This window comes from Spinacia oleracea, chromosome 2 (assembly GCF_020520425.1).
Source record: "Spinacia oleracea cultivar Varoflay chromosome 2, BTI_SOV_V1, whole genome shotgun sequence".
NCBI lineage: Eukaryota > Viridiplantae > Streptophyta > Magnoliopsida > Caryophyllales > Amaranthaceae > Spinacia > Spinacia oleracea.
The window spans coordinates 5,532,175-5,547,503 of record NC_079488.1 but is presented as its reverse complement, the minus strand read 5'-3'; the positions used below and the strand labels follow the sequence as shown (position 1 = coordinate 5,547,503).

The 15,329-nt window shown below is 34.3% G+C and overlaps 2 protein-coding genes across 2 annotated transcripts; both read right to left on the bottom strand.

The window, feature by feature from the left end:
- Positions 1-1,465: 1,465 nt before the first annotated feature.
- LOC130466753 (uncharacterized) lies at positions 1,466-3,058 on the bottom strand. The gene is made up of 2 exons (XM_056835359.1): positions 2,693-3,058; positions 1,466-1,974 (listed from the first exon to the last, which is right to left on the bottom strand). The coding sequence occupies exons 1-2, from the start codon at positions 2,996-2,998 to the stop codon at positions 1,813-1,815; spliced, it is 468 nt and encodes a 155-aa protein (XP_056691337.1). The 5' UTR covers positions 2,999-3,058; the 3' UTR covers positions 1,466-1,812.
- An 8,901-nt stretch (positions 3,059-11,959) lies between these two features.
- On the bottom strand, positions 11,960-13,315 carry LOC110805967 (pathogen-associated molecular patterns-induced protein A70-like). The gene has a single exon (XM_022011599.2). It carries the CDS (start codon positions 13,211-13,213, stop codon positions 12,392-12,394), a length of 822 nt encoding a protein of 273 aa, XP_021867291.1. The 5' UTR covers positions 13,214-13,315; the 3' UTR covers positions 11,960-12,391.
- Between the last annotated feature and the right edge of the window lie 2,014 nt (positions 13,316-15,329).

Here is a 15,329-nt window from a genome sequence, read left to right as displayed (position 1 = left end):
CATATGACATTACATAGATCATGCGGAAACAACCATTAACCCAGGACAACATATTATTTACACATAATCATTTAGCATAGTTTAGATGCATACTCTTTGTTGCGTGCCTTCCCTAGCTGCGCCCGAACCGAACAAGAACAAGTCTTTAGGACTCCAAGTGTCGTCCCTCCGTAGATAGTCCACAGCACGTCCGGATCCGCCTTAAGATTGACCAACTAGAATCGCCCTTAAGGTTCTAATATTTTCGGTTAGGTAGGCAAGAATATTGGCTGATTTTTCTGCTTAAAAATCTTAGTTTTGAATACTTAAAACTTGTTGTATAAATAATGACCCCTAGGCCTTTATTTATAGAGTTATGGAAAAGGAATCGTAATCCTAGTAGGATACGAATTAATTGAAATTAGAATTCTACATGAATTCTATTTAATTAATTTATCCAATTAGGAATAGAAATTTAATCATACACTGACTCTTGTAGATTTAGGAATCACGCATGAGCACAAACTCACACACACACGGCAGCCACAAGGGCTGCCCATGCGCGTGCGAGCAGCAGCCCACGCAGCGCGGCCCACGCATCCGTGGCCTTGGCGCGCGCTGGGCCTGCCTTGCGGTAGGCCTGGGCGCTGCCTTGGCTGGGCTTGTGGCGCGCGTGCTTGCTGGGCGATGGCCCGGCTTCGTGCTGGGCCTTCGTCCGGCAGGCCTCGTCCGATGCTAATTCGTACGATACGCTTCCGATTAAATTTCCAGTTCCGGAATTTATTTCCGATACGAACAATATTTAGTATTTCCGATTCCGGAATTAATTTCCGTTTCGAACAAATATTTAATATTTCCGTTTCCGGAATTATTTTCCGATTCCGGTAATATTTCCGATTCTGACAATATTTCCGTTTCCGGCAATATTTCCGATTCTGGTAATATTTCCATTTCCAATAATATTTTCCGATACGTACCATGTTTCCGTTTCCGGCAACATCTACGACCTGGATAATATTCATATTTCCGATACGATCCATATTTCCGTTTCCGGCAATATCATCGTTTCCGGAGTATTCATTTCTTGCCTGTGACGATCTTAGCTCCCACTGAAACCAAGATCCGTCGGTTCCGAATATTCATAGATGGAGTATTTAATGCCATTAAATACTTGATCCGTTTACGTACTATTTGTGTGACCCTACGGGTTCAGTCAAGAGTAAGCTGTGGATTAATATCATTAATTCCACTTGAACTGAAGCGGCCTCTAGCTAGGCATTCAGCTCACTTGATCTCACTGAATTATTAACTTGTTAATTAATACTGAACCGCATTTATTAGACTTAACATAGAATGCATACTTGGACCAAGGGCATTATTTCCTTCACATTAAGCATTCAACACCAGGCCACACTGAGAGGACTGAAATAACCCAAACCCTATCCCCAAATTATGTTCATTTCATGCCTTTACTAAACCAAAACATAGTTATACTGATCAAATCTCATACTCACCAAAGCATCATATTTATCATACACAAAACATACCATAAAACAGGGGACATTAAGCCATCAAATCATGTTCATCACACAGACAACATTCCACAAAATTTCATAACCATATGGAAACACCATCATCCAATCATCATTATCAATATCAATTTCATAACATCATTATCTAACATCAACATCCATACAACTAATCACAACATCATCATCCAAACAACAACACCCCTGGCCAACAACAGATCACAGTTGTTGGCATCCACCTTATGACTCCACAGCTAGCCAGCATTCAATAAAATGAAAAAAGGGAGAAAGGAGACAGACTTATCTAAGCATCATCAGACGCTGAAGCCGATTTTTTTCCCTTTTCTCCTTTCTTTGAGGAGGGATAACCAGATGAAAGTTGTCCTGGAGACCCAACAGCATCACCATTCTCATTTTCACACTCTCCAACATACACCAGATCAAATGAATCAGACCCACTTGGTTCCTTGCAATCAATAGGGGACAAACAACATGATTAGTGCCCTCATAAAATAACAGGGGACCATGAATTAAAATCAGATTTAATCAAACAACTCAAAATAAAGTTCCAAATAATTTCAGATCACCATGGTTACCACATGCAATGAGATAAATGAGAGCAAATCACACAATAATTCCATTAAAATCCAACTAATTATCCGAATACATCCAGATCCCATTTTTACCCAAAAAATGTGAAATAATATCCCAAATACATCCAGATCCCATTTTTAACCACATGCAATGGGAAATCAGATCAACAAAACACATGAATATTCCGATTTTCTTCAAATAATTTCCAAATAGCTCCAAATAAAATCAGAACTCAATTTTAACAACATGCAATGAAAAAACAGAGCACAAAATACAATCAGAACTCAATTTTAACAACATGCAATGAGAAAACAGAGCAAAGAATAACATAAAAAGCCCGAATGAATCCAACAGATCTCCAAAAAATTCCCAAAAATTTCGAAATAATACCAGATCTGCATTTTTAACACATGCAATGGGAAATCAGACCAACTTATCCAAAAAATAATCCGAGTTTAATGAACAATACTCCAAATAAATCCAACATTAATCAAATCCCACTTTTTTAGACATGCAAACAATCATCAAACCATTTTAATAAAACCGACATCAATAACCCTAAATAAATCGCAAAAAATCAAAAGTAATACCTCATCGGAATCTCCTTCACCGAAAAAACGCAGATCTGAGGGAGTGGGTTTCCGATCGTCATATTTTGACTCAACCTCCTCTCCTGGCTCCACTTCCCTCTTCCGAAACCATTCTTCCAAATAGTTTCGAGTACTCGTATTTTCTTTTTGGGCCAAATACATATTGTTTTTATATTCGGCGGAGTAGGAATGCTCGTTATTGGGACAGTTGCACTTGGATCCCCAATCACAGTTGGAATCGGGGATTCTTTGACCAGAAGTTCCCACCCCAGAATCACCTCGAGTTCTAGACAAAGAAGAACCCATAAAGTACCAGAAAAACAGAGATCAGCGACGATTAGGGACCAAAAAGGGGACAAAAATAGAGGGGATCTGATCGGGAAATGAATCCGAGTAATTTTTATGAACGTTTTTCGGCGAAAACGTTTCAGATTTGTGAGATTTGGAGAGGAAAACCCAGATCAGAGGCGGAAAACCTAGGGTTTTCTCAAGAACAGGGGAGGAATTTTAAGAGAGAGAGAGAGTGAAATAAGAGAGAGAGAGAGATCCAAAGAGGTGAGAGAGATAAATCAGAATGAGAGGTGAGAGAGGGATTGTGAGATAGGGACGGGTTATAAAGGGAGGGGGGTGGGGTTAGGTTAATTAATTAAATAGGGTGGGTGGGGTAAAAGTGGGTGGGAAAGGGTAGAATCTTAGGGTATTTTTTGTAAATAGTGGGGAATCTTAGGGTAAATTGGTAAAAAAACTATGGCCAAAAATAGTAAAGATTCAGTAGGGGAACAACAAAAAGAAACGCCAAAAAAGGAAATGGAAACAACAAAAAGGAATGGAGGGAGTACTATTATATTTAAATATTAAGGGAACAGAACCAAAAATACATTGCAAAAGCGAGACCGGCGTGTTGAGACCCCCTATATGAAAATAACCACATGTTTGTTCCATATTGGAGAAGAAGAAAGATAGTACGGAGTATCCAACTTAAAGTTTAAGAAATTACTCCTCTTATTGTCAATTGATTTTGGAATAATGAAACCTCCTGTTTAGACTCAAAGTGGATAACTTCTCTCCTTATAGTGGATCATAAAGCTTTGGCACGACCTGATTATAATCAGAATAGGTAAAAAAAGTACTCACAAAAACAATTCAGATCAGATCAGATCAAATCAAATCAGAAACTAAAAAATTCAGATCAGATAAGATGAATAGAACAAGACTGAAGTGCCGAAGTCGGTATGGTTGAAATGTTAATGTAACTCCATAAGGTGGATTAGTGGAAGGAAGCATATATGAACTTATCTTAAACTCTAAAACTAGGAATAACGTGGAACCTGCTTCCGCAGAAACTAAACCGAGTAGTCAAAATCTTTCGTGAAGTGTTCCCATCTCCAAGTAGTCAACTAGTCAATTAATTTAAGTAAAAAGTCATACTTCATTATATTAGTACTTCGTACTTTACCTCGTCAATCACGATCCCAATAACTTACCTCAGAGAGATAATTCAATTTAATTCGATTACTATTTCCGTTTCAAAATAATCTTTATACTTTTCATAATATTTTTTATACGTTTTATTTTATTTTTAGACATAAAAATTTATTACCTTCTCCTTTTTACCCCCACAATATGTATAATTTTTCACTCACTTTTTATTACTTTATCCTTTTTTTTTTCTTACACCCACCTACATTTTTACACATTTATATTACTTTATCTATATTTTATTATATTCAAACAACTTTTCTACTTTTGTTTTAATATTTGTGCAAACAGTAACTGTAAAGATCTTTATAATACGGAGGTAGTAAAAGTCATTTTATATTAGTACTCCCTCCGTCCCAGATTAGTTGTTACACTTACCTTTGCACAATGTTTTAGGTGATAAGTGGTTGTTTGGTTATCAATTGTTATTTTATTGAAAAAGTAGATGTGATAGGAGTTAGTGGGGTATTTTTTTTAATTGAATGAGAGAGAGAGTGTGGGGACAAATAAATTTAGTGGGAAGAGAGACACAATATAATAATTGTGGGGTCATTCCTTATTTAAAAGTGTAACAACTAATCTGAGACGGATAAAAAAGGAAAGTGTAACAACTAATCTGGGACGGAGGGAGTACTTTGTGCTTGTATTATAATTATCTCGTCAATTACGACCCCAATAACTTACCTCAGAGAAAAAAGAAGTTTCAACAATAATTCAACTTATTTTAAGTACAAAGTCATTTTATATTATAAGTACAAAGTCATTTTATATTTTTGTACTTTCGTACTTGTAATATAAATTATAATTAGCTCGTCAAATTACGATCCCAACTAGCTAGAAACTTCACGGTTGTACTATAAACTTATAAAGTTATGTCTTTTGCGAACACAGATGACAAAATTTCATGTGTGATACACATTGCACATGTCTCTTTATTTTGTAGTTTTGAATCAAACATCGATCAATGTATCAGACATTCAGATCCACTAGTCTTCCACGAGGTAACTCATTTTGCTGTTAGTTAAATGTTTAAATGTTTTCAGATCCTAGTTTTATAATTTTAGCTTAAATACCAACCAATTTTATGGTAGGGCACAACTAGAGATGGTTAACGAGGCGGATTGGGTTGGTGATGGTGGTTTTAGTATGTCGTGGGTCGGGGGTCGGGAAGAGTTGACAGACGATCGACACACTGAAAGGTCGGGTTGTGGGTTGTGTAAAATAATGGACACAATACGTGAGGAGTCGTGGTGGGTTGTGCGACTCGAGTGGGTTTGGGCAGGTTTTAGGGCCTGATATGGCTCCGATTGGTTAGGTGGGTCTGGTGGGTTTGGGCAGGTTTTAGGGCCTGATATGGCTCCGATTGGTTAGGTGGGTCTGGTGGGTTTAGACGGATTTTGGGTGGTGATGTGGGTCTGATAGGTATGGATAATTACTTAAGCGTTAAAAAATTCTATTTAAATTAGGATTGTGGGTACCAAATGCTTGTTGGTTCAATGATGATTGGGGCTGAACTTGGTAGGGAGGATCGCGTGTTCGATCCCCGCAACAACATTTAGGATGGAACTGAAACATATATATTCACCCAGAACTCGCCCCGAATCCGGATTAGCTCTAAGGGTGAACTGGGTGGTAACACCAAAAAAAATATAGGATTGTGGGTCGGGTGGGCTAGGTGTATTGTGGTGGGTTGGGTGGGCTAGGTGTATTGTGGTGGCCGGGTTGTATCAGGCTGGATAGGGTGGGTCGAAATAGATTGTGATGGAAAAACTCAACTCATGACACATCAATAAATATATTTAGCCATCAGGGTCGGGCGGGTGGCGTGGTCATAAATTGGTCTGACCCACATAGTCTACTACGAGCTGTGTTAGAGTTGATCGGATGGGTTAGACCCGATCCACTGACCATCTCTACGCACAACAACATATAATATCACACACCAATAAAGATGAACGTGGGTCGTATGGGACTTAATTCATGTCGAATCCACGGACTATGGGGATGACTCTGTCCAAAATATAAGTCTCATCATCCAAAACGAGGGACTCTTTGTCCAAAATATAAGACTCATTGCTCAAAAGGCACACTACTCCAGTACTCCATCCATAATAATAAGTGTAATGTTTCCTTTTAATTGGTATGTAGGACCATATCCATAAATAAATCCATATCAACCACAACAAAGAACTACGTACTCCCTCCATACAACGGGCATATCTACAAAATTAATATACCCCTTCGTATGAAATTAAAGATACTTCCTACTACGTACTCCCACCAACTTACATATAATACTCATATTAATTACTACATTATAATAATATAATAATGCCATCCATAAATTTAACCCACATGCGTTATTTATTTTTGACCCGTTAAAATCATACTCCCTTCGTTCCATAAAATGTTTTTTATTATGTGAAAAATACGGTATTAAAAAATTGTATATATGTGTAAGAAAATTAATCATTATTATATATTTCTTCCGTTTTATAAAAATTGTAACACTTTTAGTTTTGTCACTATTCATACACCAACTTTGACCATATATTTTTACTAATTTATTAAAAGTAAATGTTATCAATTAAAATATCGTTAGATTAATTTCATTATATACTTTGATAATATAAAATTTTAATATTTTTTTGGAAAAATAAAATTAAAGATAATTATGGTCAAAGTTGCATCTTGAAAAACGTGTTAGTCAAAGTGTTGTAACTTTTTTGAAACAGAGTAAGTACTTATCTGGAGAATGGGAGAAAGTAAAAGATTGTTTAATAAAAAGTTTTTTTAACAAAAAATAGACGATGGGATGGTCGGGTGGAAAAAACAATCATATTTTTATTTTTATTGTTCTTTTACACTAATTTCTGAAAAGTAGGAAAAATATATAGCTATAAATAGAAACATAAAACGTTTTAAAAAAGGCACGAAAAAAAAAACATAATTTATTTTGTGAAACGGATAGAGTAATAGTTAATTATATTGTTGGTCGGTCGTTTAACATTTGTTAACACATTGATAACAAAGTTTTAACTTTAAAAAATCCAAATCAACTAAACAAACTCCGAGTATGATAACTTCGTAAGTAGATAGTGGCCTTGGCTAATGGAACATGGAAGAAAGCATATCAAGTTGTATTATTATCTTATAAACAAAAAAAAAAGTGGATGTTGATAGTTTTGTTGTATAGGCAATGCAACTCTAACGTTGATAAACATAGTTCATCTCTTTGGTGAGGTAGGCGCAATAGACAATACGTAGTAGTATGACCTTATTATATTCATCATATTCTTATGGTTTATTTAACCGGATCAGAAAAATTAGTCCAGGTCAGACCATAAAAAAAATATAAAAAAAAACTAAAAAATACTCACATAAAAGTATAAATCATTCAGATCAAATCAGACAAAAAAGTAGAAAAATTATACTCCCTTCGTCCCAGATTAGTTGTTACATTTTTCTTTTTCGTCCGTCCCAGATTAGTTGTTACACTTCTAAATTAGGAATGACTCCACGATTATTATATTGTCTCTCTCTTCCCACTAAATAATTTTTATCCCACACTCTCTCTTATTTAATTAAAAAAATACACCACTAACTCTTATCACATCTACTTTTTCAATAAAATAACAATTGATAACCAAACAACCACTTATCACCTAAAACTTTATGCAAAAGTAAGTGTAACAACTAATCTGGGACGGAGGGAGTATAAGGTCATATGAAGAGAACAAGGCCTTAGACTATTGATTAACATTTCAACTTCCTAAAAATTAATTTTGGCGCATATTCATGTGAGTGACAGACATCTATGTGAGTAAACAACAAATTATTACAATTTTACAAGTATTTAGAAATGGTCGAACCGAGTCAAGTGTTACAAGTATTAGAAATAGAGGGAGAAAAACTATTCTAACACACATCCATCACAATTTTTTCGTACATCAATGTGATCGAATGACTCACCTCCATGTGAGTAAGAGTGTATTCTCTTCTCCTGAATTTAGCTTATATTATCTTATTAGCTATTAACTTATCTTATTATCCCCTTATTAGAAATTAAAAAAAAAAAATGTCATTTGAACTTATTAACTCTTAGGGGTAGTTTGGTTGACATAGGAATTAAATTTCAATGGGAATTTTATTTTCATGGGAAGTTACTTCCTTTGTGAATTTCCTAGGAAATAGCATACTCTTGTTTGGTTGCACTAAGAGCATCTTCAATGGTAAGCTAATTTGATAATTAGCTTCTTATGCCACATAAGATTTCAAGCTATTTCACTGTCTAGCTAATTTTTGCTCCAATGGCTAGCAACTAGCTTGTTATTTAAATTGGTCCCATTTGGCCCACTTGTCAATTAATTAATTTGCAACATTTGGTAGCTAGTTGTCAAGCAAATTAGCTTGTTTAAGCTAATTTGCTTGGCCAAGCTAATTTATTATTTTCATTCCAATGGTCTAGCTATTAGCTTGAAACTTTTATAAATTTCAAGCTAGTCCTTAGCTACAACCATTGGAGATGCTCTAAGGAATTAACATTTCCTGGGAAATGACATGGAAATTGTGACTTACCAAGGGGAGAGTGGGTAAGCCACTTCCCATGTCCCATGGGACCTCCAATTTCCTAGGAAATTCCACTTCCCCCATCTTATTAATTTCATGTCAACCAAACAACATGACAAATGTTCACTTCCTAGGAAGTCATATCCCCTAAAATTACTTGCAACCAAACATCTTTTTATTTAAACTTATATTACCTTTATCCGAACTTAAGTATGAAAATCACTTTGAGTAATGGAAGATAATATCCCAAACACCTTTCATTATGTCAATCAGCTGATTTAGTTACTCAGCTGGCATGCACAAATAGTAGAAACATTTGCCTACTTTAGGGAAGTTACTTTTTACCGTGCTATCCAAAACGGTACACATATTGTCTTATTCACACTTTCACTTTACACGGATGTCCAAAAATAAATTACCTTTACTCCTTTACTTAGCTTTAAATTAACCATAACGCACAGGCAGTCAGAGCCACAACGCGCGGATGGTGCAGGGGTCTGCATGTAGATCTATGTGCACCTGCACCAAAACGCAAAAAATAACAAAAAGAACATAAGAAACTAAACAGAAAGAACATACTAGAGTAAACGAAAAGAACATTAACCAAAAGCTGAAAAGAACACTAATGTTAAAAAACTAAAGAAAATGTACAAAATTGAAAATAACATATTCTCTCTCCTAATACACTATAAAAAGAACAACTATTTTGCAAAAAGAACATCAAGTGAAAAATGCAACAGAAAAACAAAACGAAAATATTATCGATAATATTAAAAAAAATTAAAAAACAGTAAAAAAAAAGTTTAAAAGTTTAAAAGAACACAAAATAATTAAAAAAAAGAACAACAAATTTTTTAGAAAACACAACAAAATCAAAAGAAAATTAAAATAACAAAAACTCAAAAAAATTTAAGAAAAAGACAAAAAAAAAAAAAGAACAAGAGAACAAAACACATGAAAATGAACAACATTTTTTTTTTCCGTATCAAAAAAAAGAACAGAATGAAAGGGACGAAAAGAACAACAAATCTATGTTCTTTTATTAGTTGTATTTGTTCTTTTCAAACCACTTAGTGTTCTAATTAAAAAGACAAAAACGACGATATTTTGATGCACTTAAAACTAGATCTATATTTTTATTTAAATGTATTTTTGTTCTTATCCAACACATCAGATCTATGTTCTTTTATTACGTGTTATTTGTTCTATTCAAACGATTTTATGATCTAATTAAAAAAAGACGAAACGACGATTTTTTGATGCACTTAAAACTAAATCTATATTTTTAAAAAAAATATTTTTGTTCTTTTACCACGAATCAGACTATGTTCTTTTTTAAGTGTTATGTGTTCTTTTCAAACCATTATATGTTCTTTTTTAACAATTTAATCTATGTACGTTGATATAAAAGAACAAACTATGTTGATTTAAAAGAACAAACTATGTTGATGCCACAGTAAAAGTAAAGTTGTGAAAAGAACATTACAATTTGAAAAGAACATTAGAGGAAAGAACAAGGAAACGTACCTTAAACACTTGATCAACATTTATCAGGAGCATCAATATCTTTTAATAAATCTTCACAAATTGATCTCAATCCTCGGAAAATATCACGCTCTCCAGATATTCTCTTGCTTCGAAAACTAGCCAAATTGAACTAGTGTTTTTCTTAATTCACTCATTTTTCGACAAAGGAGAAACATTCAGAAGGAATTTTAGAGAGAGAATAAGGAGAAAATATATTTTTTACTCTTTCACTCACCATCTCACTCTTTCTCTCTCAAAAAATATCTCTTATGTTGAGAGAATATAAATCCTCTCCTCTTTCTCTCTCTAAAATGTATTTATAAAATGACTAATGGTTGTGATTCATAAGTACAATTATTATATATATAGTTGCTGAAAAATAGAAAATGAAAAAATAGGAAGTAGAATCAAAGAATAACAGAGAAGGAGAAAAGAAAAATTCTTAAAGAGTGCATAATGAGAACTATGCACGTGTTTTTATTTTGTTCTTTTAACTGAATATTATAAAAAGAACAAATGAAAAGACTAAAAGAACAAATAGAGAGACTAAAAGAACAAGTCAAGTACCTTGTTCAACAATAATATATGATTCGTAATCATCATTTTCATCATTCTGTTATGAATTATCAAGCACATTATTCATAATATCTGAAAAAATAACAGGTTAACATGTATAAAACCAAGAAAAAGAACGCAACCAAAAGAACAAAGGATAAATAAAAAGTAAGAAGAAAAATAACACAATAAAATAAAAAGAACAAGTTATGAAACGCAAATGAAATTGAAAATAATAAAAAAGAAGAACACAATAGAATGAAAGAACAAATTATGAAACGCAAATGGTCTATTTTTCTACTATAATGAAACTGTTCTTTTAATACGAGCATAAAGAAACTGTTCTTTTAATACGAGTATATGTTCTTTTAATACGTAAAACTGTTCTTTTCTGGAAAAAAAATCGTAATTACATAATCCAAATCTTCAAAATCAGCGATTTCAACGAAATCAGCGTGTTGTTACATAATTTGATTCATAAAATCATCAAAACCATCAAAACTCGATTATTACAAAAACAAACTCATCAAAATAATCAAAATCATTAAACACACGATTATTAAAAAAATCAAAATCATCAAAACCTAGAATTTATTATTTCAAAATTGGAAAATTACCTCCCAAAATCTGATTATTAGCTGCAAAATTCAGATTTGAAGAAGAAGAATCGATTTAATTTTATATTGAAGCAGAAAAATCAACGAATTTTTAGGAGTTTTCACTACTTTATCTCTCTAAGAACCATTTTAGAAAACCTAGTTCATATTTTCTCTCTCCTCTTCACAATTTGAGTTCAAAAAATAAAATCTAGAAGAATATATATCGCAAGAAGAAAGCAAATCGAATAAAAAACGCGAAAAACAGAGCTGAAAAGAACAGAGCCTTTAATGTTCTTTTGTTCTAGGGTATTGTTCTTTTGTTCAAGGAAAATGTTCTTTTATTCCCGGAATTTAATGAAACACGCGCGTTTTATGTGTTTTATATGTCGTTTTGTTTCTGGTGCACCTAGAGCACGGTGCACACGCCTGCACCATCAAATTTGCGGTCAGAGCCACCCATGTGGCCAATAGTAATATTTAAAGTTTCAAACTAATTAATTAATAATGCTCCGTAACAAATAAAAAAACACGGTAAAAATCATGACAAACAAATTTAATATTCCTAAAAACCCTAATAGTACAATTACATACAGTACAACAACAAAATTAAACACCCCCGTTGCTAAGAGGGGATCTACTAATGTCTCTTTTTTTTTTCTGTTTGGTACAAAAAAGACAACTAAAACCTGATCAATTTAAACCCGACTCGCTAATTCGGTCCGACTCAACCTGAAAATTAAGAATTTTTTATGCAAACTTTTCGGGTTGGGCCGATTTTTACTCGTCTGGGCAACGTAAATCTACTCTTTTCAGACTTTTCGTTATAAATTTGGCCCAGGTAGAGTGGCCAGAGATAGTGGGTTTGGGACCCAAAATCGACCAAAAACCTGGCCCGGCCCGATATAATAGCCTGATTGTGTAGGTCTAGGCCCGGTCCGTCTTCTAATCAGGCTTTTAAATTAAATAATGTTCAAATGGCTGCCGGAGTGCCACTCCGGTAGCGCAACAGTGACTCAAGCCGCTGCAACTTCAACTGCTGCTTGAACTTCTGGATAAAGTCATCCGCCTTCGAATCCACCCCTTCGTCCACCCGCCGAGCTGTTGGCGTCGTTCCCGTTGCCGTCACCGTCACCGTCGGCGTTGGCGTTTTCTTCACCGCTGTCGCCGTTGTCAATGGCGTTTCCTTCACCGCATCCGCCGCCTCCTTTTTCATCTTCTTATTACTTCCTCGTTTCTTAACCTTCACTACCTTCTCCTCCTCCACTTCCGCCACCTCCTCCTCCTCCTGTTGCTGCTGCTGCTGATTCTCTCTCCTCGCGTGACTCACACTCACATCACGTGCTGCTTCCTCCTCTCTCCTCCTCTCGCCATCCGCCTTCTGAGTCCCCCGACCGAAGTTAAACGACGTCACTCGGTAAAGCAGCGACGGCGCACGGGCGACGGTAACGTTCCGATCCGCCTCCTCCTCAGACGACGGCGGTTGCGATTCAGAGTAAAAATTGGAGAAATTAAAGGAAGCAACACGGGAGAAAAGCGACGGCGCTCGGACTAGCTGAGGCGGCGGCGGCACAAGCGAAGCTCCTTCGTAATCTCCGCGCAACTGATTCTGATAATCATCAAACTGATTAAAATTATCATTATCATGATTATTGTTGCTGTTTTCGTGATTATTTTTGGAGTGATGCTTGTTATTGGCGAAGAAGATAGTTGCGAGGACGATGTTGAGGACGACGAAGAGAGAGGTTGGGGTTAGCCATGGTGCTATGAGTGCGGCTACCTCGATTTCCACCATTTTTGTAAGTTTTCTAGTGAGAGAAAGAATTGTAGAGATAGAACGAGAAAAAAAAAAGGAGTGGGCGAGAAGAAGTGAGTAGTAGTACAATGAGGATGGGATCTTGCATCTCTATATATTGTTGTAATATTTGTGGACCATATGAAAGATACAAATCTACCATGATACTTTATCCATTTTTTTTCTTTTCTTAAAATTGAAATAATTTGGTCGTTATTTGTGTGACTAGGTCCGAAATTGACTGATGAAATCAAGTGGATACTTCTGGTTGGCTGATATGAATGGAACCGAATGAAATTGAAATGAGCAGAATTAAGCTAAATAAAACTAAAGTAAACGTAGTTGAATTGAACTCAACTGAACTGAACTGAATGGAACTGAACTGAGTTGAACGTAGCTAAAGTGCTAAACTGACTAACTAAACGAAGTTGAACTAAACTGAACTGAACTGGATTAAATGAAACTGAACTGGGTTGAATGGAGCGGAACTAAACTAACTCAAATAAACTAAATCGAACTGAAATGGCCTAAATTATTTGAGCTTACTAAAATTGATAAAAATTATTTGAAGTATAAACTTATTTTGTGTGTTAAATTGATGGGAAAAAAACTTATTTTACTAAACATTTCAAAAAGTCTTGTGTGCACAGAGTGTATAATAAATTTGTTGTATATTATATAGGACAATTTGTAATTAGAGTGTTTGTTAACCATCAAAACTATGCTAAATACGAAACAATCTATCTATACACTTTATTCGGGTTTTTTTTACTTGCATCATTTAGATTAGGAACAAAGATTAAAAAAAAATGTAATCAAAATTGTCCTATATGATAACCCAAAAAAAAGGGGGAAATATTAGATAACAATGTTAAATGTTAAATGTGAGTAATACTGTAACGGTAAAGTGGGTATTTAATGTGTGAACACATCAAAAAGCATGTGAAGACATACAATAAAAACAAAATGATGCAAGTTGAGTACAATTTTCATAAAAGAAAAATGGTGCAAGTAATAAAAAAAATAAAGTGTTCCCTAAATCTTTTTTCTCTCCTAAATTCCCTGCTAAATGCATTCATTAATCTGGAATGCCTAATTTATTTTTCATATATATGAAGTACTATTTAAAAAAACCGAGCATGACTCGGAGATTAACTAGTAATACGTAAAATAATAAGCAATTAGTTTTAAGAAAAGTGGGTACGAGTACTGTTAGATATAGTAGTCTTCAACTTATGCGTGTAGGAGTATTCTCCCGCATGGAAGAAATATGATGTTTTGGTTGTCTTTAAATATACTATGTCCTTCATACATTGAATATGATATGACTTGAGTTATTGGGCCAAGTGGAGCATTGAGCTTGGTTTGCTAGTTTTGGGTTGGTAATATAACTATATATAATTAATCAAGACTTAACACTTAGCACTGTCCATTTGATGACATAATTAACTTTAATCTTTGTTGCGGTATTAATTAATTAATATTTCGGTATTAATTATTTATTTATTTTAAATAGGATTATACCAGGGACAATTATTTAATAACTGTCATATGGGTTTTCCTATTTAATATAATGCATTATGTTAATGATAATTACATTTTTCATATTTCTCATAATGACAGTTTCTTTCAAAATACATGTTAATGGGAATTGTTGAATTTGTTGTATTTCATTAGGGATTAGGAAATCCTGTGGGTAGATTAGATTTGGATCCCATCAACAAAATAGTGTGAGCTAATATTATCCTAAGGACAGAGATTAACTCGTCCTAATCTAGTTTCTGTATTTTACGTTTTCATAATTCAAAGTATAGTTTGTAACAGTTTACAACAAAATTACTTCGCATAGATATATTTTTAATCTATTTAAAAATAGCATAAGTAAGGTTTGACTTAATAGACGTTTAACCTCATACTAGTATATTACGCAAGTCATAACTAATGTCTATATTTAAGTCTCATGCATTAGGGTTCGATATTTTCTTACCATATATCCCTCTCACATTCTCACTTTCAACGAGCTTCACATGCGAAGTTGAATGAAATGACGATTATATATCCTTATGGCTTGGGTGGGCCCGATCCTTTCGGGTGAAAAATTCCATTTTTTTTTTTT

What these genes read in the sequence shown, in the direction of transcription:
- LOC130466753 (XM_056835359.1), bottom strand. Translation starts at nt 2,998, where the DNA reads ATGGGTTCTTCTTTGTCTAGAACTCGAGGTGATTCTGGGGTGGGAACT. An exon ending in GTGAAGGAGATTCCGATGAG is followed by an intron (nt 1,975 to 2,692) that starts GTATTACTTTTG and finishes ATTGATTGCAAG; the next exon opens with GAACCAAGTGGGTCTGATTC.
- LOC110805967 (XM_022011599.2), bottom strand. Translation starts at nt 13,213, where the DNA reads ATGGTGGAAATCGAGGTAGCCGCACTCATAGCACCATGGCTAACCCCA.